This window comes from Cololabis saira, chromosome 8 (assembly GCF_033807715.1).
Source record: "Cololabis saira isolate AMF1-May2022 chromosome 8, fColSai1.1, whole genome shotgun sequence".
Classification (NCBI taxonomy): domain Eukaryota; kingdom Metazoa; phylum Chordata; class Actinopteri; order Beloniformes; family Belonidae; genus Cololabis; species Cololabis saira.
Genome location: NC_084594.1, coordinates 39,710,314 through 39,735,313, shown reverse-complemented (window position 1 = coordinate 39,735,313; position 25,000 = coordinate 39,710,314). Strand labels below are relative to the sequence as shown.

The window sequence follows — 25,000 nt, the reverse complement described above, 5'->3', positions numbered from 1 at the left end:
TGGGTGGACTGATCAATATGATGCTGTATCATTGAAAAAGGAAAGAAAAATACTTTAATATTTTTTATTTTTTTTTTTATTTTTTTTTTTTTGTTTTTAATTTTACTGTGATGTTGAGGTTGCATGCGTTTTCATATGCGCTCACATTTACTTTTGATAGTTGCTGTACTGCTCAACCATCTCTTTTGTTTATATTGTGGTGTTAAGTGGTTTATTATATAGTTTATTATAGAAACTGGGAGCCTCGCAAGGCAGAGGTAGTAAGGAAATGTTATACCAGAAGTTGTTTGGAATAGTGTTTAGCCTGCAGCTTGCCTCAGAGAGAGTGACAGGTATAGGCTTAGTTTTAGTTTTGTTTTTGTTCTTAGATAGGGTTGGGAAAAGGGACACCGCCACATTCTTGAAACATATACTTATCTCTTTAAGAGAAGAAAAGGACCAAACTGTGCACTTAAACATGATCACGGCTGTACTTTTACATTACTTACCTTTCTGTTCAGTTTATTTTCTTTAATTAAACATGGTAAATGACATTAATGCAAGGGTGGCTGCTATGCGATTCATTAGTTGGAATGTGAAGGGTTTAAACGGGCCTGTTAAAAGAGCCAGGGTATTCAATCACCTTAAGTATTTAAAGTGTGATATTGCATTTCTCCAGGAAACCCATCTACAGATAAAGGATCAGGTCAGACTTAAAAAAGGATGGGTGGGGAATATATTCCATTCCAACCTTAATTCTAAAACTTGTGGGACAGCCATATTGATGCATAAAAAAATTCAGTTTAATGCAACCACTGTTATCTCGGATCCACGGGGGCGATTTGTGATGGTATCAGGACTCCTCCACCATAAGCCTGTGGTTCTAGTTAATATTTATGCCCCGAACTGGGATGATGATAAATTCATGAGTAAAATCATGTCATTAATTCCAGATTTGAACTCACGACAACTGATTTTTGGTGGAGATTTAAATTGTGTGATAAACCCAGCGCTTGATCGCTCCAATTCTACCTCTACGAATATTTCTAAAAAAGCCAAGCTATTATCAGCGTTTATGGACCAAATAGGAGGTGTTGACCCCTGGCGTTTTTTATTCCCACAGAGCAAATCATTTTCTTTCTTTTCCAATGTACATCACTCGTATAGTAGAATAGATTATTTTTTCATTGACCGGAACCTTCTATCATTTGTTAAAAAAGTTGAATATTCATCTATAGTAGAGTCAGATCATGCCCCTGTATTATTAGACCTTGCATTTCCTCCTTATCAATTTGAACAGTCCTCCTGGAAATTAGACAGACACCTCCTGACTGATGAGAGCTTTTGCCAAATTATATCGCAAAAAATAGATGATTTCATTGAATTCAACCAAAAGGATGACATTTCTCCTTCTCTCCTGTGGGAGACACTAAAAGCAGTACTCAGGGGTGAGATAATATCATATTCGGCTAAAATAAATAAGAAGAACAGACTAAAACAAGAGGAGCTTATTAAGGCAATATCTATGGTTGATGCTCAGTACTCTGTCTCTCCCTCCCCTGAGATCTACAAAAGGAAGCTGGACCTTCAAATGCAATATAATTTGCTATCTGCTGAAAAGACAGGACGTCTCCTTTTAAAAGCACGAGGGTATGTCTATGAACATGGAGACAAAGCTGGACGTTTACTATCACACCAACTTAAGTGCCGCTCGGCCTCTCAACAAATCCTACAGATTCGGAAGAATGATGGGGAATTAACCATTGACCCAGAAGAAATTAAAGAAACATTCACCTCATTTTATTCAATCCTGTATACATCAGAGATGACAAATGACGACTCTGACATGGAACTTTTTTTTGATAACCTTCATGCTCCTTCTGTTACAGCAATTCATAGAACCGGAACGGAGCTTCCATTGAGTCTTACAGAAATCGTGAATGCAATGAAGGCAATGCAGAACAATAAATCACCAGGCCCTGATGGGTACCCCATAGAGTTCTTTAAAAAGTTCTCTGACAAACTATCAAAACTCTTACTGGATATGTTTAATGACTCTTTGACCCGTGGCTCACTTCCGCAGACTTTGACTGAGGCATCAATCTCCCTCCTGCTAAAGCCAGGTAAAGATTCCACAGACTGTGGCTCATATCGTCCCATCTCCCTCCTAAACTGTGATGTGAAGATCCTGGCCAAAGCCCTCGCCTTACGCCTAGAAACAACAATGCAGGATGTGATATCAGCTGACCAGACCGGTTTCATTTTAGGCCGGCACTCGTTTACAAATATTCGTCGGCTGTTGAATGTTATCCACTCCCCTGCGTCCAGTGCTGTTCCTGAAGTGGTCATTGCGCTGGACGCACAGAAAGCTTTTGACAGGGTGGAATGGCGATACTTATTTACATGTTTGAAGAAATTCGGATATGGCCCTAATTTCATCTCATGGATTAAACTGTTATATACATCACCCAAAGCCTCTGTAATTACGAATGGTAAGCGCTCACAGTATTTCCAGCTATCAAGGGGGACCCGTCAGGGCTGTCCAATCAGCCCATTGCTGTTCGCTTTGGCCATAGAGCCCTTGTCTATTACACTCAAAACTTTGCCAACAATTACTGGAATCCATAGGGGGGGGAGGGAGCAAAGAGTATCTCTCTATGCGGATGATTTGTTAATTTATGCATCTGACCCTGTCTCTTGTGCTCCCCATATTATTTGTGCACTGAGGAGATTTGGTGTTTTTTCAGGGTACAAACTGAACTTAAATAAGAGTGAATGCTACCCTGTTAATGACTTGGCTCTTCACATTCAGGACGGTGTTTTACCGTTTCAAATGTCTAAAAATGGCTTTAAATACTTGGGCATTAATATTACAAGGGATATGCAGAGTCTTTATCAAAAAAACTTCAATCCGCTATTTGAGAAAGTCAAACTGGACCTGAAGAAGTGGCGTCTACTTCACCTATCCTTAGCAGGTAAAGTGAACTGCATCAAAATGAATGTGCTCCCTCGGTTTCTTTACCTGTTCCAATGTATCCCACTGTATCTTCCTAAATCTTTTTTTAAATCCATTGATAAGACTTTAATTTCATTTATATGGGACGGAAAGAATCCTAGGGTGCGGTTAGAGCTGTTACAGAGACCTAAATGTCAGGGTGGCTTAGCTCTTCCTAATTTTTGTCATTATTATTGGGCCTCTAATGTTCAAAAAATTATGCACTGGCTTCATACTCCTGACACAGACTGGTGCCGCTCTGAAGCCTCATCTTGCATTTCTTCCTCCCTCGCAGCCCTGGTTACCTCCAGCCTTCCCCTCTCTATCTCTCATTACACTAGCAACCCTGTAGTTAAAAACACTTTAAAAATCTGGGTTCAACTTAGACGGAGCTTTGGGTTTAAAAACCTTCTCCATCTAAGTCCCATTCACAACAATCACCTTTTCCCTCCAGCTAGGTTAGACTCTGGATTTGCTCTATGGCAGAGACAAGGCATTTATAATTTTAAGGATATGTACATAAATCGTGTTTTTGCAAGTTTTGATGATTTCTCACGCAAATTTGGCCTACCTCGGTCTAGCTTATTTCGTTATTTTCAAGTTCGCCATTTCGTTCAGCATCAAGACCCCAACTTTCCACATATAACATCGCCCTCTGGTTTAGATGATCTGTTGAAATCCCCGTTCAATCCTAAAAAACTAATCTCAAGAATAAGTGACAATATAACCTCCTTTAAAAACGCAACCCTAACGAAAATCAGGGCAGATTGGGAGAATGAATTAGGGGAGGACTTGCAGGAGGACACTTGGGAAAGCGCTCTATTAAGAGTTAATGACAGCACCTCCTGTGCCAAATTAAACGTAATACAGTTCAAGATCCTACATCGCATGCATTTTTCCAAAGCAAGATTGGCTAAAATATATCCTAACACAGATGCGAGGTGTGACAGGTGTCAAAACACTCCTGCTGATTTAACACACATGTTCTGGTTGTGTCCTGCCCTGGTAAATTACTGGTCCACCATCTTTAAAACGTTATCAAAAGCACTGAATATTGATCTTCAACCCGATGCTGCTATGGCCATATTTGGTACCACAAGTGTTAGACATACAACATTAAAGAAAAGCTATAGAAATATTATTGCATTTACAACGCTGCTTGCAAGAAGAAGAATACTATTGCACTGGAAGTCAAAAAATCCACCCAAAGTGTCGCTATGGTTTAGCGATCTGACACATTTCTTACAGTTGGAAAAGATCAAATATACTCTCGGGGGGTCCAAGGACAAGTTTTTCTCTGTCTGGGATCCGGTGTTACTGTACATGAGCAAACTTAGAACTGTGCCCACTTAGATATCGCATAGCAGCCACCTGTATGTGTGTGTATATGTGCTTATGTGCATGTTGACTTGCTATATTCATAACTGGTCTGTTTTATTTTTTTTTTTATTTTTTATTTTTTCATTCAATTTTACAATTCTGTTGGTTAGGTGCCCAACCTGTTCAGGGGATGGGAGGGCAGGGGTGTTAAAATATAAAAATGAGCATTGTGAACCTTTTTGTATCAGTATCCATGTGCTGTGCTATTAATGCTCAATAAATAAAATTATCAAAAAAAAAAAAATTGGTGAAAGATCAGCACCCAGACTCTTCTTCTGCAAAGCCAAGACATGAAAGAGACGGCCAGCATTCGTCAGCTCAGTTTATTTGAATTGACCTTTGGTCCTGAGGAGACTGTGGTTGTTTCTGGATCATCAGAGCTTCAACCTGCATTTGTGGAGGGCACAGCCTCTTGTGCTCTTGAGCAGCGCTTTTTATTCAGAGGTTTTCCGTGCAGAGATTCCTATCAGACAAACAGGTCTATGGTAGCGCAGTGCCACCTGAGGGTCCAAAAGTGATGCTTAGCCTCGTCCAAGGCAAATATGCTCAGAATCGTATTTGGATTATATTTAGTCCCAAAAAAAGAATCAAAATCACTCAGAGTCCTGTCAGTTTCATGCTGAGGACCATTATTCAGAATCACTTTTTCCGTTTCTTCTGTAGATGCAGTTTTCTGGAGACGGGTGACTCTCTCCCATGTTGGTTCTATACTCGTGATCTTTTTTTTTACTCTGTTTATATTCAAAAGCGTGGGAAAAGTGGGAACACATGTCAACTATTGTAGAAGAAATGACAGCTACCGTGAAACTGTACTTTTGAAGCCCTTTTTCTTCATGAACTCATTCTGAGTTGTCTTTTAGTTGCCTGATCAGGGAGCTGAGGGATGGAAGGAAACGAGGCTCAGCCTCGGCTAAGATTAACAACGCAAATAAATGGTGACTAGGTGTGATTATGTGGAAGTTTGGTGGCAGTGGGGGGAGTCAGGTCATAAACAAGGTAAAAAGATGATACGAGAGGGAAAAACATAAAAAAAAGAGGAAAAGTAAGCATGCAAACAAAAGGCAAATAAAATGTTGTATTAGAGGAACGAAAATAAAGCATCAAACTTAGAACCATCAAAAATAAAATGTATATTTATATGAAGAGTAATTCTGTATTATATTCCGTCACTTCAATAATAATAATTCTGTGAGCTTCAGTCATTTTATCTTCTACAATCAGGTTTTAGCGCTGTAGAAAAAGACAATGCATAACTTGCGGGCGGTTTGACTCGTACCTGTTTCCATGGACGTGGGAGGCACAGAAGGCGAAGCTGTAATGAAGTAGCGTGGGGTCAATCATGGCTCCATTCTCCGCCCGCTCCAGCAGATCGCTCAGGTAACACAAGTGCCGATGGCAGCCCCGAACGCCGTAGCGAGCACAGTACTCATCCAAGACAAAGACCTGGCCAGGACTGAACCAGCCCTGTGGAAGAAACACACAAAACAAGCTGCCGTGTGGCTGATGCAGGTCTGGCAGCCGGGACGACCGTTTCAGCGCTGGAAACATGTTTCATCAAATGTGAAAATTCAATTCAGAGGAAGAAATTCTAATTCAAAGCCATTAAGCACATCCTAGTTTCCTAATTTCTCCTAACACATCAAATGCCTTTTTCTGATCTCAGCTTAGAGCTTCATTAGAGCTTTATCCTAAAGCTTACGATAAATGCATTACCATCAGTTTTACTTAAACCTGGAGCTTTTTTGCACCTTCGTTTTAAAATCAGGGATAACGCATGAAAAAAACATCACTATAATATCTTCCTCCTAAGATCCTTAGAAATTTACAGATTTACTTTGACTTCAATACCTTAGCAGACAATATGAATTTAATTTCATTCGTTTGTATTCACCTGTGCTTTTGCATTTGGTCTCTTAGATTGGAAAACAGTACATCACCTGCAGATCTGTGCCGTGTTTAAGTCAGGCTTTACTCACTAAAAACCCACTTCAGTCTTCTTTTTTCCATTATTACACCCATTTTTCTACTTTCACAAAATGGAAAAACAACGTTTTCTTCCCCAGAAGTACAGTTTAACTCACACCGCCCAGAGCAAACAGAAGGCTTTTACGGCAAGTTTGCTTTAAAATGTGAATCGTTGTCACATATCCTGCCAGCTTTAAAATACTGTAATGGTTCAATAATGGTCGGCACCGCCTCCACGGTACTTTTGTGACGGCAGGTAACATGCAACAGTATCTGAAATGAGCTCCAACCACATCCTCTTGTGTGTAGTGATGGGCTAAGGCAGAAATCAAAGTTCACTTTTAAGAAGCCTTTTATCATTAGTTATCTCTGCATAATGCAGTCCCAGTCCTCTGGTCTTACCAGGCAGGAGTAGGAGTCGTTGAGTCTGTGGTCGAGGGTGAGGCGCTGCAGCGACTCGAACAGGGAGGCGTGATCAAAGTTACAGGGGTTGGCTGATATAAACTCGTCCATGCCGTGCTTCTGGGCCCGATCAGCATCTGTTCACAGTTTACAAAACGCCCATCCAATGAGCAGACAGACAAAGACACAAAGACAGAAGCAGGTGGTAAGAGTTCCTGCCAATGAGGTCAACATTATAAACACACTAATAATCCATACGTATATGTGCTTCCATTAGGTTACATTTATTTGGCATAAATATTCTTTTCAGTGCGGGTTATAGCCATCCATCAAGACAAAGGAGAGCAGGAAGTTAGCTGGACTTTAAAGGTGCTTTTCTGAGATGAAGACTTGGTTGACTTCTGATTTAATGCAACTTATCCGGGATGAAGCTGACGTTGCTGGCACTTAAGAACGGACTGTGTCACTAGTGCAGAATAAAATGATGATCATGTGCTGCTTTAAGATTCTCATTAGTGGGATGTCCTGATCAACCGGCTCCAGTTATCCATGAAAACGCTGCAGCAACAGTTCTGGCGGTCACATTTGTTCCTTTGAAATCCAGGACAGAATCTGAATTCCTGCCCGTAAGGGTCAAGTTCATCGTAGCTTAGAGAAGTTCTGGACAGAGGAGAAAAAATGAAGATTTGATGCTTCCTTCCTGAAGCTCCTTTTTTATCAACTGGCAAATTAATGCAATTACAATCGGAGTGTTTTTAAATGGATTTTAACTAATTGGGTTAAATTGAAGCAGATATGAACTGGAGGTTGAATATGAATATTCATATAGTAAACCTTCTCATTTTACACGTCAAATTTGATCTTGTAAAAAAAATGAAAAAGCAAAACACACAAAAATGACATATTATCATCTGTGATACTGATACTTTGCATTGGCCTCCATCTGAATTCTCTCTGAGCAGCAAAACACATCCAACGTGCTGCAGGTAAGTAGCCGAGGAGGAGAGCAGCTGCTGCTGCTGTGCAGTTGACACGCTGTTTCACTGCACGGACCATGTCGACAAGGTGCAAGACCACAAGACCAAAATCTGAGTCTGTGAGGACCTAAAACATTACAGCTCCTGACAGCCGACTGTGCAGCCGCAGCATTTTACTGCTGCCAAATGCAAAAGATGCACCCATTGACAGCGTTTAATAGTTTAAGACACACAGACTCAAGATCAACTCTTCAGTTATTGTGTTTTAACCTTGAGTAACAATGTTATTGTTCAAATAAGGACATTAAAAACGAATCCAACAATAGAAGGCAATCATAATGTATCAACATATTTAATCTGTATTGAACCCCCTAGAGGCCGTTTAACTTTACAGCCAGTCAGTCCTTATAAATTTAAGAACTAATGTACAACTTAAAAAGTTTGCATTCAACGGGTCATTGACTTGTTTCAGATGCAAATATAAACCATGTTGGACTGATACTTAGCTGTTCCTGAACAAATATACTGCAATATAATGTCAAAGTAATAAAATCTGAATATGAGCGTCGAGTGACATCGTAAGAACGTGAACCGTCTTGTCATCGCTGTAAACGTGCAGCAGAATCCATTCTGGCTCAAGCTACTGGAGTTGGGTCTGTTGGGTCTTATAAGCTTTTTTATCATTATTATTATTTGATTATTTGCCTGGTTGTTGACTAGGAATGAATGAATGAATGAATGAATGAATGAATGAATGAATGAATGAATGAATGAATGCATGAAAGAACTCTATATCATAATGTCACACCAACTGTGTTTTATTCTAATTCATTTTATTCATGATGCAAAAATGTTTAATTAAAGTGTAGAGCAGTGTCTCCCAACCTGGGGTCCGGGCCCCCCCTGGGGGGGCGCCAGAGATCTCTGGGGGGGGCAAGAAACTTTGTCTGCTTTGAGGATATGCAGTTGTAAAAATAATATTTGCACATGTTAACTAAATAAAAAATCATAACACAACTAATGGAATACAGTAATCCAAGTCTGTATAAACCCACTTAGAAATATATTTTGGTCATTTTAAAATACTAAGTTATTTAGCAGGATAAAAACTTAAAAATGTATTATTATATTTTTATTCAACATTTAATCATACTACTACTCCGACAGGTTGTTAAAGGAAAAATGTAAAACATTTTTGCTCTCATATTAAGAGACATTTTTCAGAAATATTTTTATGTCCTTGCAATTACTTTTTGTGCGCATACATTGGTGACACAAAATGAAGTGAGAAAAACAAAGTCATATGTATACAGGGTAAACCAAAGAGAAATGTATCGAAAAAACATAATTAATGTTAATTTTTTTAATTAAAGATTTGTAACGAATCACTTTTTGTTGCTAGTACGTACGGGTCGGGGGGCCCGGCTGGTCTTAGACACAAGTAGGGGGGTCTCCAAGGAAAAAAGGTTGGGAACCACTGGTGTAGATAACTATGATGAATCCTAAAATCAAACCATCACCTGAGACGTCAGCCATCGCCTTGCTTCCACCGTTCTGGACCACAAACCTCGGTCTTCTTTGACAGGCGTACGCTGGTTTGCTCCATTTGGACGTTGGATGCTGACCTTTCTGTCCTACATCTTTGTTCAGGCCTGACCGATGTGACCCAGAAGAATACGTCACATTTCAAACTCTGTTCAGGTTTCAGAAGTCTGAGTTTTTAGAAGTCCTCACTAAATCATATGAGTGTCCATCATCACAATGTAGCGATATGCATTTACAGAGATTTAGTATGAGAATGTGTGGGAGTCCATAAATAAAAAATAAAAACAGCGTGCCGCAACGCTACATAGCCCCGAATGCATTTGACCATCAGAGCCAGGACCTGGACTCTGCCTCCCGGTTCTTCTGGATCTATAAATGAATATCAGCCATCAATCATTGTCAGGGCCATCCTTCTCCAGCCCAGACGGATGGGGGTGACTAATGTCACTGCATGTTACTGTCCAGCTTTCCCGCCTTCACTACCGCTCACTCACATCAAACGGACCTGACAGGCCACCAGCTACAGACCAAAGGGGCACCACAATGTCACCTTTTTAGATTTTTGGGGGAGGGTGCAGAGGCGGGGTGCAGAGACTTGTTGAGAGGACGCCACCAGCTCCCAGCATCCTGCTCTTTGTTTTGTTTGTTGACTGACAGCGGGGGAGTCTGCGATGGACAGTGAAGGAAGGGGGAACCTGGATGACAAAAATTCTTGATCCAAGTACAACCATCATTCATATCCGTCCCAGAGTCCATCCCAGCGACAGGGCCGCCACTCAAAGTCTGTTTGAGGAGAAATTTGATGGAATCTGTGAAGAACTTTCAAGTTGACATGTTGTCACACTCTGACCTAGAGTGAGGGTAGTAGGTCAAAAAAGGCTAACTGAAAAACTGTAAAAAATGTACTTCAACCCTCAAAAATGTAAAGAAAGGTAGCAAGACAATCCGTTTGGTGCAACAAAAAAAAAGAATTGTTTTATTGTCTTTCAAAGACAGTAGCAGACAAAGAAAAAATGCAAAAAAAAAAAAGTATATACAAAACTGCTCTATTAGGTCTGCACCGCACCACAGCCCTTCTCTGACTCTGCATGTAAACTCAGTCAATGAAGGCGCAGCACCATGATCCACCACTGAGGTAGACGATGAGACACTCGAGGCATGACAGGGAAGCTGTGGTTCAAGGGATGATGGGAGGTCTGTCTGGCTGGCGGCAGCAGAGGAGGAAGAAAAACTTGTCTCTGAACTGAACCTGTTGAAAAACATGTTCAGTTATTTGACTGTCCTGACTTCCATTTGTCATATCCTCCTCCTGCTTAAGTCTATTATGTTTAAGGCCTGACCACACATCTCTTACACTGTTTGCACTCTCCATAGTTTCTGTTTCTCTAGTCTGTTCTTCCTTCTGATCTCTAATCTTGTCTATAAGTCGTTTTAGTGCTGAAAATCATGAAGTTGTGGCAAGGTACTGCTATTTACTGTATAGTGCTTGATGAGTCAACACATCAGTCATCAGTAGGTATGCAGACCTCTATAATAGCACATGTTTTGGCAGTTTGTTGGTCTGAAGCATTCAGATGAGTGTTAACACAATGCCACAAGGGAAAAACATAAAGAGTGATCATAAATATCATTTTGATTGCACATCAGGCTGGAAAGGATTAAAAAGCATCCCCAAACAACGTGGACCTCAACATTCTACAGTGAGAAAAGATTATTTACAAATTGAAAACATTCAAGACAGCTGCATATCTTTCCATGGGTTGATGCTCCAGCAAATGTATCTGTAGTTCAGACCATGCAAAGCTCAGAGAAATACCAAACACCCAGGAGCTGCATTTCAGAGCCAACTCCCCCACTGAGCAGGTTAAACGATAAGTCCTGACTGTTGGATGTTGGAACGTTGGATGAAAGCATCTGATGGACTAAAGTACGGTTGGATGAAAGCATCTGATGAACTAAAGTACGGTTGGATGAAAGCATCTGATGAACTAAAGTACGGTTGGATGAAAGCATCTGATGGACTAAAGTACGGTTGGATGAAAGCATCTGATGAACTAAAGTACGGTTGGATGAAAGCATCTGATGAACTAAAGTACGGTTGGATGAAAGCATCTGATGAACTAAAGTACGGTTGGATGAAAGCATCTGATGAACTAAAGTACGGTTGGATGAAAGCATCTGATGGACTAAAGTACGGTTGGATGAAAGCATCTGATGGACTAAAGTACGGTTGGATGAAAGCATCTGATGAACTAAAGTACGGTTGGATGAAAGCATCTGATGAACTAAAGTACGGTTGGATGAAAGCATCTGATGGACTAAAGTACGGTTGGATGAAAGCATCTGATGGACTAAAGTACGGTTGGATGAAAGCATCTGATGGACTAAAGTACGGTTGGATGAAAGCATCTGATGAACTAAAGTACGGTTGGATGAAAGCATCTGATGAACTAAAGTACGGTTGGATGAAAGCATCTGATGAACTAAAGTACGGTTGGATGAAAGCATCTGATGAACTAAAGTACGGTTGGATGAAAGCATCTGATGAACTAAAGTACGGTTGGATGAAAGCATCTGATGGACTAAAGTACGGTTGGATGAAAGCATCTGATGGACTAAAGTACGGTTGGATGAAAGCATCTGATGGACTAAAGTACGGTTGGATGAAAGCATCTGATGGACTAAAGCAGATGTTCCCAACCTTTTTTCCTTTGAGCCCCCCCTACTTGTGTCTAAGACCAGCGAGCCCCCCCCCCCAAAAGAGTAAAGTGATTCGTTACAAACCTTTAATTGAAAAAAATGAACATTATGTTTTTTTGATACATTTCTCTTTGGTTTACCCTGTATACAATATCTATGCAATATCTGTCTGTCTACCTCACACACGTTCTACCTGCTTTTTTTTTCTTTCGCACTACTTTTATTTCCATCGCAATGTATATACTGTCCTGTAATTATATTTTTTTCTTTTTACTTTTTTACCCCCTTCCCTGCATGTGTGTGTTAAGTTACTGCTGCTAACATGTGAGTTTCCTCATTGAGGGAGTAATAAAAGATTATCTTATCTTATCTCTTATACATATGACTTTGTTTTTTTTCACTTAATTTTGTGTCACCAATGTTTAAAATCCGCACAAAAAATAATTGCAAGGACATAAAAATATTTCTGAAAAATGTCTCTCAATATGAGAGCTAACGTTTGTAACATTTTTCCTTTAACAACCTGCCGGAGTAGTAGTATGATTAAATGTTCAATAATTATATAATACGTTTTTAAGTTTTTATCCTGCTAAATAACTTTTAAAATTTTTAAATGACCAAAATATATTTCTAAGTGGGTTTATACAGACTTGGATTACTGTATTCCATTAGGTGTGTTATTATGATTTTTTATTTATTTAACATGCGCAAATATAATTTGTATAAGTTACAGGTTAGGAGACACTGGACTAAAGTACGGTTTGATGAAAGCATCTGATGGACTGATCATCAGCATTCCGCAGGTGTGTAGACATCCATAAAATTAAGTATTTTGACACTTTTCAGGTCTGAAGCATTTAGGTTGATGCTAATAAAATGCCAAAGAGGAAAGACATCAGCAATGATCCCATGGAAGCAATTGTTGCGCTACGATAATCTGGAAAATGTTATAAAACCATTTCCAAATAACTACCTGATTGTTCTACAAGGAAAAAGAAAAACTAAACATGGAGCAGAAATTCTCAAGCTTTTTTCTGCTCTTAAATTTCTATTTAGTATTGGAACCAAACACCTTCAGTAGAAACAAAGTCAAACATTTTTCTGAATGGCAGAGATTTGAATGAAACACGTCCACGCTGAGTGTTTTGCTTTTGCAGCCATCAAAGACAGGTTTGTGGTTTCACAGCTACTACTTCATGTCTGATAAAAGCAACATTAAGCTAGGACAAAACACTTGAAAAGTACAACCCAAAAAGCTTGCTGAACTTATTAAAGTGATGTTCTTTCATATGTCAAAACCAATTAAACCGTCAGTGCACAAAGCAAGATAAAAGGAGTAAACTGTGAACCCAGTTTTTTATGTGTGAGCAGCGAAAACTAAAGCTTTCAGTTGGGTCTTTGTTTTTTACTGTTTGACTGGAGCCACTTTAGATCTGGGTGGGGGGCAGGTGGGGGTAAGTTGCGTTTGTAGCAGTGACATGAGGGTTTATTATTCATTGCACTGATCCAGGTGTGAACTGACACATAGTTATTTGGTAACATTGAGTTACTGCTGCCTGATTTAATTGTGCAGGAGCCACGCTGTATTATTCATGACCTGCCACTTTTAACGTGGTAATTACCAGCTGCCAGGTCTCAGTGGGACTCCAGTGGTTTTGTCAAAAACAACTACTCCGGAAGTTCACAAATCTAAGCGCATTTCTGTATTTATTAGGTGCAATGGCCTGCATGCATTTCTTTTTAATCCTTAGCAGTTTTGTCACCTCTTTTTTTTTTTTTTTTTACAATTTTTATGCCTGCGTAAAAACATTTAATTCTCATGAATATTATCACAGAAAGGTTGTGTGTGTCCAATGTGGGGACTATGATCCGCTGTGTCGATCCCTCTTCAGGGGGATTAAGCTGAAATGGTTGTTGATGATCACAGAAAAGTTCCTCTCACCACTTTTAAATAGTTTCTTACCAGGTAAATGAGGAATTGTGACAAACTGACATCAGATAATCATATTAAATGCAGTCACAAATATGTGAAATTGTAATAAAAGTGTAATCTTGTGAACTACACATCAGTCGAAGAGTTACTTATTTTATTCCTTCAGAATCTTGAGTTAAGGATGGATGGCCTTGATGAGGAACTAAAAAAAAGTAGCTCAATTTACAAATTAAAAAAAAAGTATAAATCTAAAATAATAGATAAGAACACCAATATAAATTATCTTCATATTAAACTGTCTAAATTATGCAACTTTCCTCCTGCAGCTGTCCTCAATCTTGATTGACCACATTTATTTTCTTCTCTTCTTTGTTCATTTTCTTTTCTTTGTTTTGTTTGTTCGTTTCGTTTTCTTCTTATTAGTACCTTTTTTTCCCCTTCTGTAGTCTGCTTTTTGTTGCCTTTTTGGTCAAGAAAAGGAAATGTGTACACACATATATACATACACATACATATATATATATATATATATATATATATATATATATATATATATATATATATATATATATTTATACCTGTGTGTGTATACATATACAGTGTGTATATGCAAACATCTTAAAATGTAAATAACCAAAACAAAATAAACTAAACTAAGCTAAACTAAGGATACTATCCTTCATCAAAGAAGAACTTGCTAGGGCCGCCCCGTGTATTGTGGTCCCACGAATCAATGTAGAAGCTACTGTAGATGGCTCTATTTTTCCTGATGGGCTCCATGTGCCCCCCACTCCCCCAAAACCAAAACTATCCTGGTGGCAGAACACCTTTTAAGTGTGAATGAGTTCCAGGTCTGAAGCGAAAAAGAGTGGATTTATATTGACAAAGGAAATAAAAATGACAAATGTCACGAGCTTTCTTGGGTGCATACTGTCTTTTTGTTTTGTATTATCTTTTTAATCAGGACTTTTCAGATTTTCTGATTCCCATCGATGGGCTGGTTTTCCCAACCCTGTTTTCTTGAATTTCATCAAAGAACTAACAAAAAAAAACATTTGATGAATAAGACTTTCATAATGGTATTAATGATCAGAAGTGCTCTAAACACGAAGCCTAATTAACACGTGTGAGGGAGGCCAAGCAAAGCTAATGTTTTCTGCATGCATCTGATTTCAGCTGAAACAATAATCACAGAGAAACTGAAAAAGAATGGCCACAAACAAAGAAGGGAAGAGCAAAAAAAAGGGAGGGAAGCACTTACCCTCGAATCCAGCTACATGGTAGCAGATCAGGGTTTACAAGAGGAAAGAGAGAGGAAGTAGAGAGGAAGTAGAGAGGAAGAAGAGAGGAAGTAGAGAGGAAGTAGAGAGGAAGAGGAAACAATCAGGTACACGTAGAGACACACAGCAGAGCCGCCAACAACAGAGAGGAAGCAGCACACAGACAGAGTCACGCAGAGCCACAGCAGACCACAACGGTGGTCCGGACACGCTGAGGGCCTCGGTGGCTGAGACACGGACGAAGCTGAGGATGCTGAGGACAAGACAGCAGAAGACGGCGAGAAATGGACCATAGAAGTGAAGTCTCAGAGCAAAAAAAAAGAAGAAACATCCAAACTGGTTTAAAGTAAATTAGTCCACTGATTTTTGTTGGTTTATTAGTTAATGTTCAAATAAATAAATAAATAAATAGTTAATTTCATTGAATAAATAGATCATTAAAATAGGTAAAATGTTATTAAAAGTAATTTAATTTAAGAGAGGTTAAGAAAGCTTTTGTGACTACGTTGAGTTACTTTCATGTTACTGTCGCTTTAAGAGCAGAGCAGAAGGAGCAGATGCAGTTGAGGCTTGTTAGGATAGAGCCACACAGTTTTCTTACCGTAGTGCTTTTTCTTTTGGAAAACTTTGGAATAGAATTACTCCTGTAACTATATGCTGTGGAAAATTAAGGAATAAATCTCTTTTGTTTCATCTTTTTACATCGGAGTCCTGTGGATGTTTTTTCCATGCTGTGAAAGCACACGAGTCAAGTCTACTGTGGTTCAAAGCTTCAACTCCCACAGTTCTCCATTATCATCTGCATGATCGACAAATAAACTATTCATTTCCTCAAAACAATAAGTTCAGTTACATCTAAAATAAATATGAGATCATCCACCGCTCGCGCGTCCCGTCACACGGATGCCTTCTGTTGTCGAGACAGAAGTGGGAAGTGAGGACTTACAGAACTGGGATATCGGCGCATCGAGCTGCGGCACCGTGGCCCCTCTGGAGTTGAGTTTCTGGACCTGGGTGGGCGGCACGGGCTTGTGGGACTGACCCGTGGCTCTGTACATGGCCTGCACCCACAAAATACGGTCCTGCTCATCGTCACTGGCGAAGATCACCGTGTCTCCTTCTTTCACGGCGTTGAAGAAGGTCCGACCTCCTTCCAGACCTGAAAACGTGATGGAAGAAGCCGCGAGAAAGGCAGCAGCAAGTTTACATTAAACTAAGGAAACATCTGCTATCTAAGGTCCACGAAAGAGTATCAGGACCATGCAGGAGAACAAATATTTGAGAGGGGAAGATTTTTTTTTATTGTGCATTTCGAGAAAAAAGTCGAAATGTCGAGATTAATGTTGAAATACAATTTCGAGAAAAAAGTCGAAATGTCGAGAATAATGTTGAAATACAATTTCAAGAACAAAGTCAAATTTCGCCTTTTTTCTCAACATTTCAACTTTATTCACGAAATTTTGACTTTATTCTTGAAATTGTATTTCAACATTAATCTCGACATTCTGACTTTTTTGTCGAAATTGTACTTCAACATTAATCTCGAAATTTCAACTTTTTTCTCCACATTTCAACTTTTTTCTCAAAGTGCATAATGAAAAAAAAAATATTCCTCCTCTAAAATATTATTTTTATTTTTCTCCTGCCTAGCCCTAATACTCTTCCGTAAAAGGTATGATACAATAACTCAATAGTTTGTTTTATTTGTAAAAGGGCAGAAACATTTTGTCCCCATGCCTGAGGCAGCGCAGGAGGACGGCTGCTGGGTTCCTGAGTGAACTTGAAGCCCACACGTCCCCCTCTGTCATGTTGTCCGACAACAGGCGGTTGCTCTTACCGGGCTGCGGGTCTGTGTAGTCCACCGTGTAGCCATCCAGCTGCAGAAGCTCCACAGGCTCAGCCTTCTTCTCTCTGTAGCTGCACATGGCGAATGTGTACTGACTCACCTGTACGAGCCACAAACAGAGGACGTATTCACTAATCAATAATATATATCTATGCTACAAATTCTTGTTTTCTCCATTAAAGTAAATTAAAGGGGTTGTACCAATGTGTTCAATTAGAACGGAAGAAAAAAGGACAAGCTGAAGATACCAAATAATATAGATAATCTTATCTATGTAACATACAACTTAACATTGTGTGAATCCAGCTAAAGATGCAGCAAGCAAAGGCAGAGCAGGACATGGAACATCAAACGTCACCCTGGATTTAAAACTAAACTTATACAAGAATGAAATCTCTCGTGAGACCCTGAGATTTGTAAACTCGGTCTCCATAGGTTGAGGTAATCTTGCACCAGTCCACAAGTGTGCTTGAGGCGTGTTACTTTGAAAAGCCATCAAATTGTCTATACTTTGTGTGAGACTTCCTGCTAACTTAATCTGCATTGTGTAAATTTGATGTGGTTCAGGCACGCTGAATGCCGAAACAGGTTTTTACATATCTTTAGCACAACATATCTTCTAATGTCATTTTGGTTGGACGGCTTTTATTACAGCCCTGATTTCCAACGGCTGGTGCAGCCAGCCCACAGCACTTCTGCAGCCCGGTGGTTGCAGTCACACTCAAATAAATATGGGGGCAATACAGATGCGCAAAAGTAAGTTGGTCTACCCTCCCCCTCCTCTTCAATTATATGGCATCAATTCGCCAAATGTGTTGTGAATCAGAACCCAAAATCTGAGATAACAGAATCCTCAACCAAGAAATCCAAAATCCGGATTCCAACTCATATATATGTTTAAAAAAAAAAAGAAAGAAAAAAAGAAATCCAAAATCCTGAACTGAGAGTGCAATCATTTTTCACGGTTACACTTTTCCTTTTTCTCCCCATCCTTTCTAAATCCATCTCCATTTCTGAACCATCTTTCTCTGCTGGGCTTTTTATTTTTGCACTGACCTCCTCAACATCAGCAGTTTTGGAGTTACCAGACATTGAACACCTCATATACCTTTGACCCAGTATCAGACTGCCAGCCTCCAAACATCAGTAGTTTGGAGATATAAGACAACTGCCTATGAGCCCTACTACTGTATTTGAAGTGGACTTTATTGTCCACAGCATTGTATATTGGAAATTAGGTATTTGAAGTGGACACCATGTAAAACTATTACTACTGTACTCTGTCCACTTCAAAAGCCTTGTACTGTTCATGGTACAGTATTTGAGTTGGACACCATGTTCAGATATTGCAATTGTACTTTGACCACTTCAAACACTTTTAAATCCAACCTAAATGACTTCGTAGACACTAGTGTCCATGATAGTACCCCTTTACATAGTACATAAGTTATTTCAAGTGGAAACCATGTAGACATATTACCATTGTATCATTTTCCCTTCACTACCTCATTATTGTGTCTTGGGTGTTTGAATTAACCACCTTTGTTTACAACTTGAAGATGCCACCATGTGACAGCAATGTTGAGGTAGACACTGTCTGTGTGCAATATAACTCCACTGAAAATCTTCAGACACATTTGGTAAACTTTGGTGTATGAGTGGTTTTGGTGGACGTAGCTGACCTCACTGCGAAGGTGCATCCAGATGAATAAAAACATGGTGCTCTGCTTGAGCATCAACCTCGTTAAGACCCCTAAAGTCCCCCAATGTTGGCATGGTGGGCAGTCTTAAAGTAGCTCAAGTTGATTCGTTGCACAGGCCTTTCCAGCTAGGAGCAGTTTTGGTGAACACGCTTGATCATCATTTCGTATGGTCTACATGTCAGACCCCTAAAATGACCAGCTAATTCAGCACAGGTCACCCATGTTAAGGTATCTGTAGTGGCCAAATGTCCATTTCCATTGCACTTCCATTCAAAACCATCCAAAGTCCTGATGAGGGTCTGAAGGGCTTCCCAATCCAGGCCCTTCCGGAGGAGAACAGGCTTTCTTTTGTCTGATATCAAACTTTGTTTGACAATATAAAACCTGTAAATGTGACACATACGCAAAGATAGAAGAAATCTGTGATGGGGTAAATGATCTGGACGTTGGATCTTTGAACAGGACCTTCAGGGTCCTTGTGGGGGTGCTGGAAGGTGATCATTCTGGAGCCTTTGATCTGCAGGGAGACTTCAAACCTCACACCAGGACCAACAAACCACTGCATGTTATAGAGCATCCTATTGTGACTCTATATCGTACCGTTTGGAGAGGCATGTTATTTTTAATCTTGACGTGTCTAACACACTTCATTAATACGACTGTCACTACAATTTAGTGCACTCCCAATGAAGTGCACTAACTTCTCCACTTCTTCTTTGGTGTTTACTGATGAAGACAGCTGAACTCATTTGACTCTACCATCATGACCTCTCCTCCCACAGGACACAAACCACCAGCTGTTCGGTCCACCCACCACCCGCATACACATTGTGCAGGAACTGTAATCCGAGCAGTAACGAAGGAAGGTTTTAAAGATCCTATCCAGCGATAGCTCGGTGTCCGCCCCTGCTCGAGTCTAACACTGGATCAGTGTGCTGCTTGCTACCTCTTAATGGAGCCAACAGGAGGAGGAGTGACACTGTTGTTGGCTGTAGCTGGTCTGCTGTTACTGTAGCTGCCAGTCATACCAGCCTGTCGTCACAAATCACCAGACCTGGCCAATTCGCCGCTGTCGCCACGTCTGCTGCTGCAAGTGGCAGCTCTCACTCTCGCTGCAGCTGCATTCTGGGTGTGTGTCTGTGTATGTGTGTTTCTGTGTGTGACAAACGAGATTCCCCAAGTCAGAACTGATGAGACCTGAGGCTAAGTAAAAGACGGAGGGAGCTGGACCGACTCTCCAGCAGCTCCCTGGCCTCCAGGACACCACAGAGGCAAATCATGGTCTAAAGTACTCTCCCCCCTACACGCAAACCCCAACAGCCAGCTTCCTGCCTTTCTGCCCCCTCTTTCTCACTCGCTTTGCTGTCAATCAGCAAGGAAGAGTGGGATGCAGAGGTAGTGATGAAGAATTTAAGAGGAAGGGAGAGTGAAAGCGACTGCTGCAGTCATTTGTGTTCACATCATTACATCAAACACATGGACTTGAATACGAGAGATGACCCGCTTCCTGTGGCATATGTGTTTGCAGAAGAGCTTCACCATCCGAAATAAATACAGTACATCAATACACAGACACAAATTCCTATGCTGGTTAACTTTACTCTTGATATTTTTGATTTAATATAAACTGTAATTAGCTAAATGATAAAACGTTATCCAATAATAAAAGGGTTTGAATGGATCCCTGGACAGTTTAAGTCTCACAGATTATAACAGAATTTAAAGACATGGAGTTACAGAGTACGAGAAGCAAGCAGTCTGGGTGTGGGGATTCTGTCTTTTCAAAATGGATTTGTTAGAAAAGTTCTGAAATCTACATTTTATACATGCCGCTGCTTCAAATCTACAATAATTCTGCATATTTGACTTTCCTTTTTGTCTCATTCAACTTTGTTTCACCAAAGGCCAAACTTCTTCTGAACGTAGCACATTAGTTCTGCTTGGACAGATTAATTCAACTCATTCTACGATCTACTGTACAACGCTCTTATCAGCTACAGATGATAAGATAAGGTAGCCTAAATGAAAAATTAAAGAAAAATTATACTGGAAAAAAAATGTATGACCTTTAAAAAATGTATTTAAAGAAACAAGAAGGTGAAACATTTTATGAAAAGAGAAGCTGAGTAAGGAAGCGTGAGTGGTGGCTTTTAGGGGTGGAGTCAGTTGTTTTCAGGGGGTGGGGTTAGACACAAACCTCCACCCCGACACTGGATCATTTTACTCTGATCTGGGTGAGTGATGTCACTGAACCTTCAAATTTGAACACTTCAGATTTTCTAGTCCCAAAAGTGACACGGTTATGTTAAATCTGATTTTGAGTTGAAAATCACTTCAAAACACAAATATTTGTTCTTAAGCACAAATAAAATTAATTCATTCATTCCCTCACTAACTAAAGATGCTCTTTAAATAGATTTTAAAAAGCACAAAACTGATCCATCTTAAATTTCTCTGAATATTTATGCTTCAGACATTTAACCTCTTTGAAAGTGGCGGTGTCAGCAGGTGCTGAGTGCGTTCTGCTGCAAATGTTAATGAAGACGATGCTGCATTCAAGTTTTATATTTCTCTTCATAACATTTGAGCTAAAAATTGTCATCAGATTTGTATCAAAAGAGAGTTTTTCATTATTATTTTCCTATTGTGAGTATATGAACAAAAACAGACCTCTCTTCCACTTATAGAGCCAACGGTTGTTAAGGCTGAAGCCAAAGTTCTGAGTTTGGATGGGCTGAAGATGGAGTAGTCTATAAATATCCGCTGGAAATCCCAGACTGCCCTGCAGGAACATCCACATGAATCTGTTCAGACCGCTTGTCCGGGTCGGCTTCACGTTTATCAGCAGTGAGCCTTTTTGTTTGAAAAAGAGAATTTGCATCTTGTGCTGATGGATGATCATTTCATCCATACACTCGATGAGTAAAAGGTGACAATATTAGGAGTTTCTTTAAAGACTGAATAAGACTGGTTTCTTGGGACAAGAATGCAAATAAAATCAATTTACTAAATTGGAAATGAGAAAAACATAATTGTTTTTCATTCATTATTTTTTTTTTAATTTAACCTTTATTTAACCAGGAAAAGAAACCCATTGAGTTTAAAAATCTCTTTTGCAAGGGTGTCCTGGCAAAGAGGCAGCACAAGATTTCAGATATTAAAATTTACAGAGGTGTTATGTGAAATATTAAAATCAAATAAAATAAAAAAAAACAAAAAATGGAAATCATTTAAAACAGTTACAAATCAGAGATACTGTCTCAAGTGCACTCATTCTAGACTTAAAATCACTCAGTGGAATAAGTTCTGTTCCATAATCAAGGTCGTATTCAACATATGGATCTAGAATATAACTGAGCCACGATGAATCATGGGAGAGGGAGCTTAAACAGTTTGTTGCCAACAGTCAGGATTTAGTTGAACTGAATGAAGGAGCCAGTAGAAAAGAAATCCCTACATGTGCAGCCTCGCTAAAACAGCAAGACAGCGTTCAGCCGGAGTCTCACAGAGACGGAGCGCGCCTCCATTCCTGCAGACAAACAACCGCGGCCGTTCAAAGACAGGCATAGAAACAAACAAACACACACACACAAGCGCACAGTCTATTGACCAGTATTTGTCACTTGCTATATATTTAGCTGCGAGCGGGTGAGAAGCTTGAAGTTGGCGGCGCTCAGGCTTTTGTAGCTGCGAGTGTTAGACCAGCCAGTGTTCACTCCACTCTGTCAATCCCCTGTCAACTTGTAGCTCTGAGACATATCCTCTCTAACGCACAAGAGACAGGCCCACCCCCACCCTCCACCTCCTGCCTGCTGCCCACCTCCCAGTGCGGAGCCACCAGGAAATGGCTGCTACCCCCCCCTTCCCTCCACTACTCCCCCACCCCCAACTATTTCCTGACAAAAGCCTGCTTGGGTTCTCCGTCAGTGGCCTGACAGCCGAGGGAAGACAGCTTGACTGAATCTCTTGGTCTAAGCACACACAACATGTGGTTGGTAAAAATATTCCAGCCATGGTGGAGGCTGCTCAGGCTTCATGGTGGAGCTCATGATGCGACAGAGCTCATGACAAAGTTTCGGCCGTCTAAATCTGCATCTCCACTTTAGCTTGCAGTCATACAGTCCCAAGATATTTTTATAAACAAAAGACAAAATTAAAGCTGCAAGCAGCGTTGATCGGGCCCTCCCTACAGGTCCCACCAAAAAGAGAATATTCAAAATATGATTGATAATTGTAAAAAAAAACCTGAAATAACTGGCTGCAAAGGGGCTAAATGGGGGCCAATGTAATGGATGGTCAAGAATACGAGAGGACAAGACTTACTTCTGCTCAGGAAAACATCTGCGCTTGGCCAAAACCTCTGAACAGATTCAGCTGACATTACTGGAAAAGCTGAACATGCCACAAGTCTCTGAGACGACAGGAAAATGACAAAGATGTTGTGCGTGTCATGAACACGTCTGTAGGAACAAATTAATGTTTGTTGGATATCCTTCTTCAGCCTCGACAGGATTTATGATTTAGGATAATAAAAATCTACAGTGCTCATCCCGTTATGATTTTTAAGGGCAGAATTTGCACACAGAATTAACCGCACATCCGTTTAATGTAAGATTCTACAGGGATGCGGCTAAATGCACCAAAAACACACCGAAACGGTGCTATGGTGCTATGGTGAACAATACTGCAAAGGATATGTCTGATTAACCTGCAGGGTGTCTAATTCAATTCATATTGTTGTCTAATAATGATAATATTAATGATAATGATAATAATAATTCTATCATGCATTGTGGATGCCAGCATTCTGCTTTGTTTTGTTTTTTTTTTCAGATCTGCATCCAGAGGACATCAGGAAGTTGTCACACATTCACGTGCACAGTACTGAACAAAACTGACATTTCAAGGAATGTTTTTGCTGGCAACAAACTTAATTCCATCATCCCCACATCGAATAATTGCTAAACCTTTTGATTCTGTCAGAAAACAAATACACTTGAGGGAAAATAGAGTTTGTCATCATTAATTCATGACAGGATTCCACGACGTCCACTAGAGTGGACGCATCAGCAACCTTTTTAAAAACATGACTGTAAAAGAAATAGAAATAATTGTATTCCCTTTAAATCGTATTTATTACGACTTAATTTATGTACATATTTAATACATGAACAATAATTATTATTACTATCATAATTATTGTTATTATGGGGGAAAATGTGTATCAGAGCCAAGTAAAGCAGAAGGAGGGAATTTGACAGTATTTTAATTACTTATGATTTTAAAAAAAAATCAGTGAACCCATTTAGGCCTGTGGTCTAGAAAGTTATTATGAACCAGACCTGTTTCTGGGCATGAACATGATGATGTCATGAGGTCATCCAGAGACTTGTTTAAAAAAAACAGCTTAGCTGTAACAGCTGTAACATTTTTTTCAATAGATATTTATTTTGTTGCAAACTAAAGCCTGGGCATTGCTAGTGCTCCTTCAAACCCCCAGCCATTATTTTGCATGATTTTAAAGACATTTTTAGTGTCCGTTAGAGATTGTACATTATGCATCTTCCAGGCAACAAATAAATTGACATTATTGCGCATACCTGGACCAACACAAAGAATCTTCTCTTCCATCTTTTCCACACATTTTTGCCCACAGCCCAAAGGTACCTGTAAAAGAAAAGAAAATCATCTTAAAAATGAGGGCTTTTCTCTGAGTCATGCAGCTGTTTTGGCGTCAGAGGTCAGAGCCGCCGGCGCGGCTGAACCGTAGTAGATGCAGCACTGATCTCTGCTGGTCAGAGACCATTACTACAATCAAACCACACATTTAAAAAAGCCCAAAAATGATATACAGGACTGTCTCAGAAAATTTGAATATTGTGATAAAGTTCTTTATTTTCTGTAATGCAATTAAAAAAACAAAAATGTCATACATTCTGGATTCATTACAAATCAACTGAAATATTGCAAGCCTTTTATTATTTTAATATAGCTGATTATGGTTTACAGTTTAAGATTAAGATTCCCAGAATATTCTAATTTTTTGAGATAGGATATTTGAGTTTTCTTAAACTGTAAGCCATGATCAGCAATATTAAAATAATAAAAGGCTTGCAATATTTCAGTTGATTTGTAATGAATCCAGAATATATGACATTTTTGCATTACAGAAAATAAAGGACTTTATCACAATATTCTAATTTTCTGAGACAGTCCTGTATTTCTTTGTTCCTTTTTAGTTGATATCCAGTGTTGAGCGGGAAAAAATGAGTGGAGATCACATGTTTTGTGCATT

At 39.6% G+C, this 25,000-nt stretch overlaps 1 protein-coding gene across 1 annotated transcript in view; it reads right to left on the bottom strand.

Moving 5' to 3' along the window:
- Positions 1-25,000, bottom strand: part of cadpsa (Ca2+-dependent activator protein for secretion a) — a 223,723-nt gene that overhangs the window by 119,891 nt on the left and 78,832 nt on the right. The window contains exons 9-13 of the mRNA XM_061727983.1: positions 24,306-24,372; positions 16,994-17,102; positions 16,103-16,315; positions 6,722-6,858; positions 5,631-5,818 (exon numbers count right to left, since the gene is read on the bottom strand). Of these exons, the coding sequence (XP_061583967.1) occupies positions 5,631-5,818; positions 6,722-6,858; positions 16,103-16,315; positions 16,994-17,102; positions 24,306-24,372 (714 nt within the window). The remainder of the gene's footprint in view (positions 1-5,630; positions 5,819-6,721; positions 6,859-16,102; positions 16,316-16,993; positions 17,103-24,305; positions 24,373-25,000) is intronic.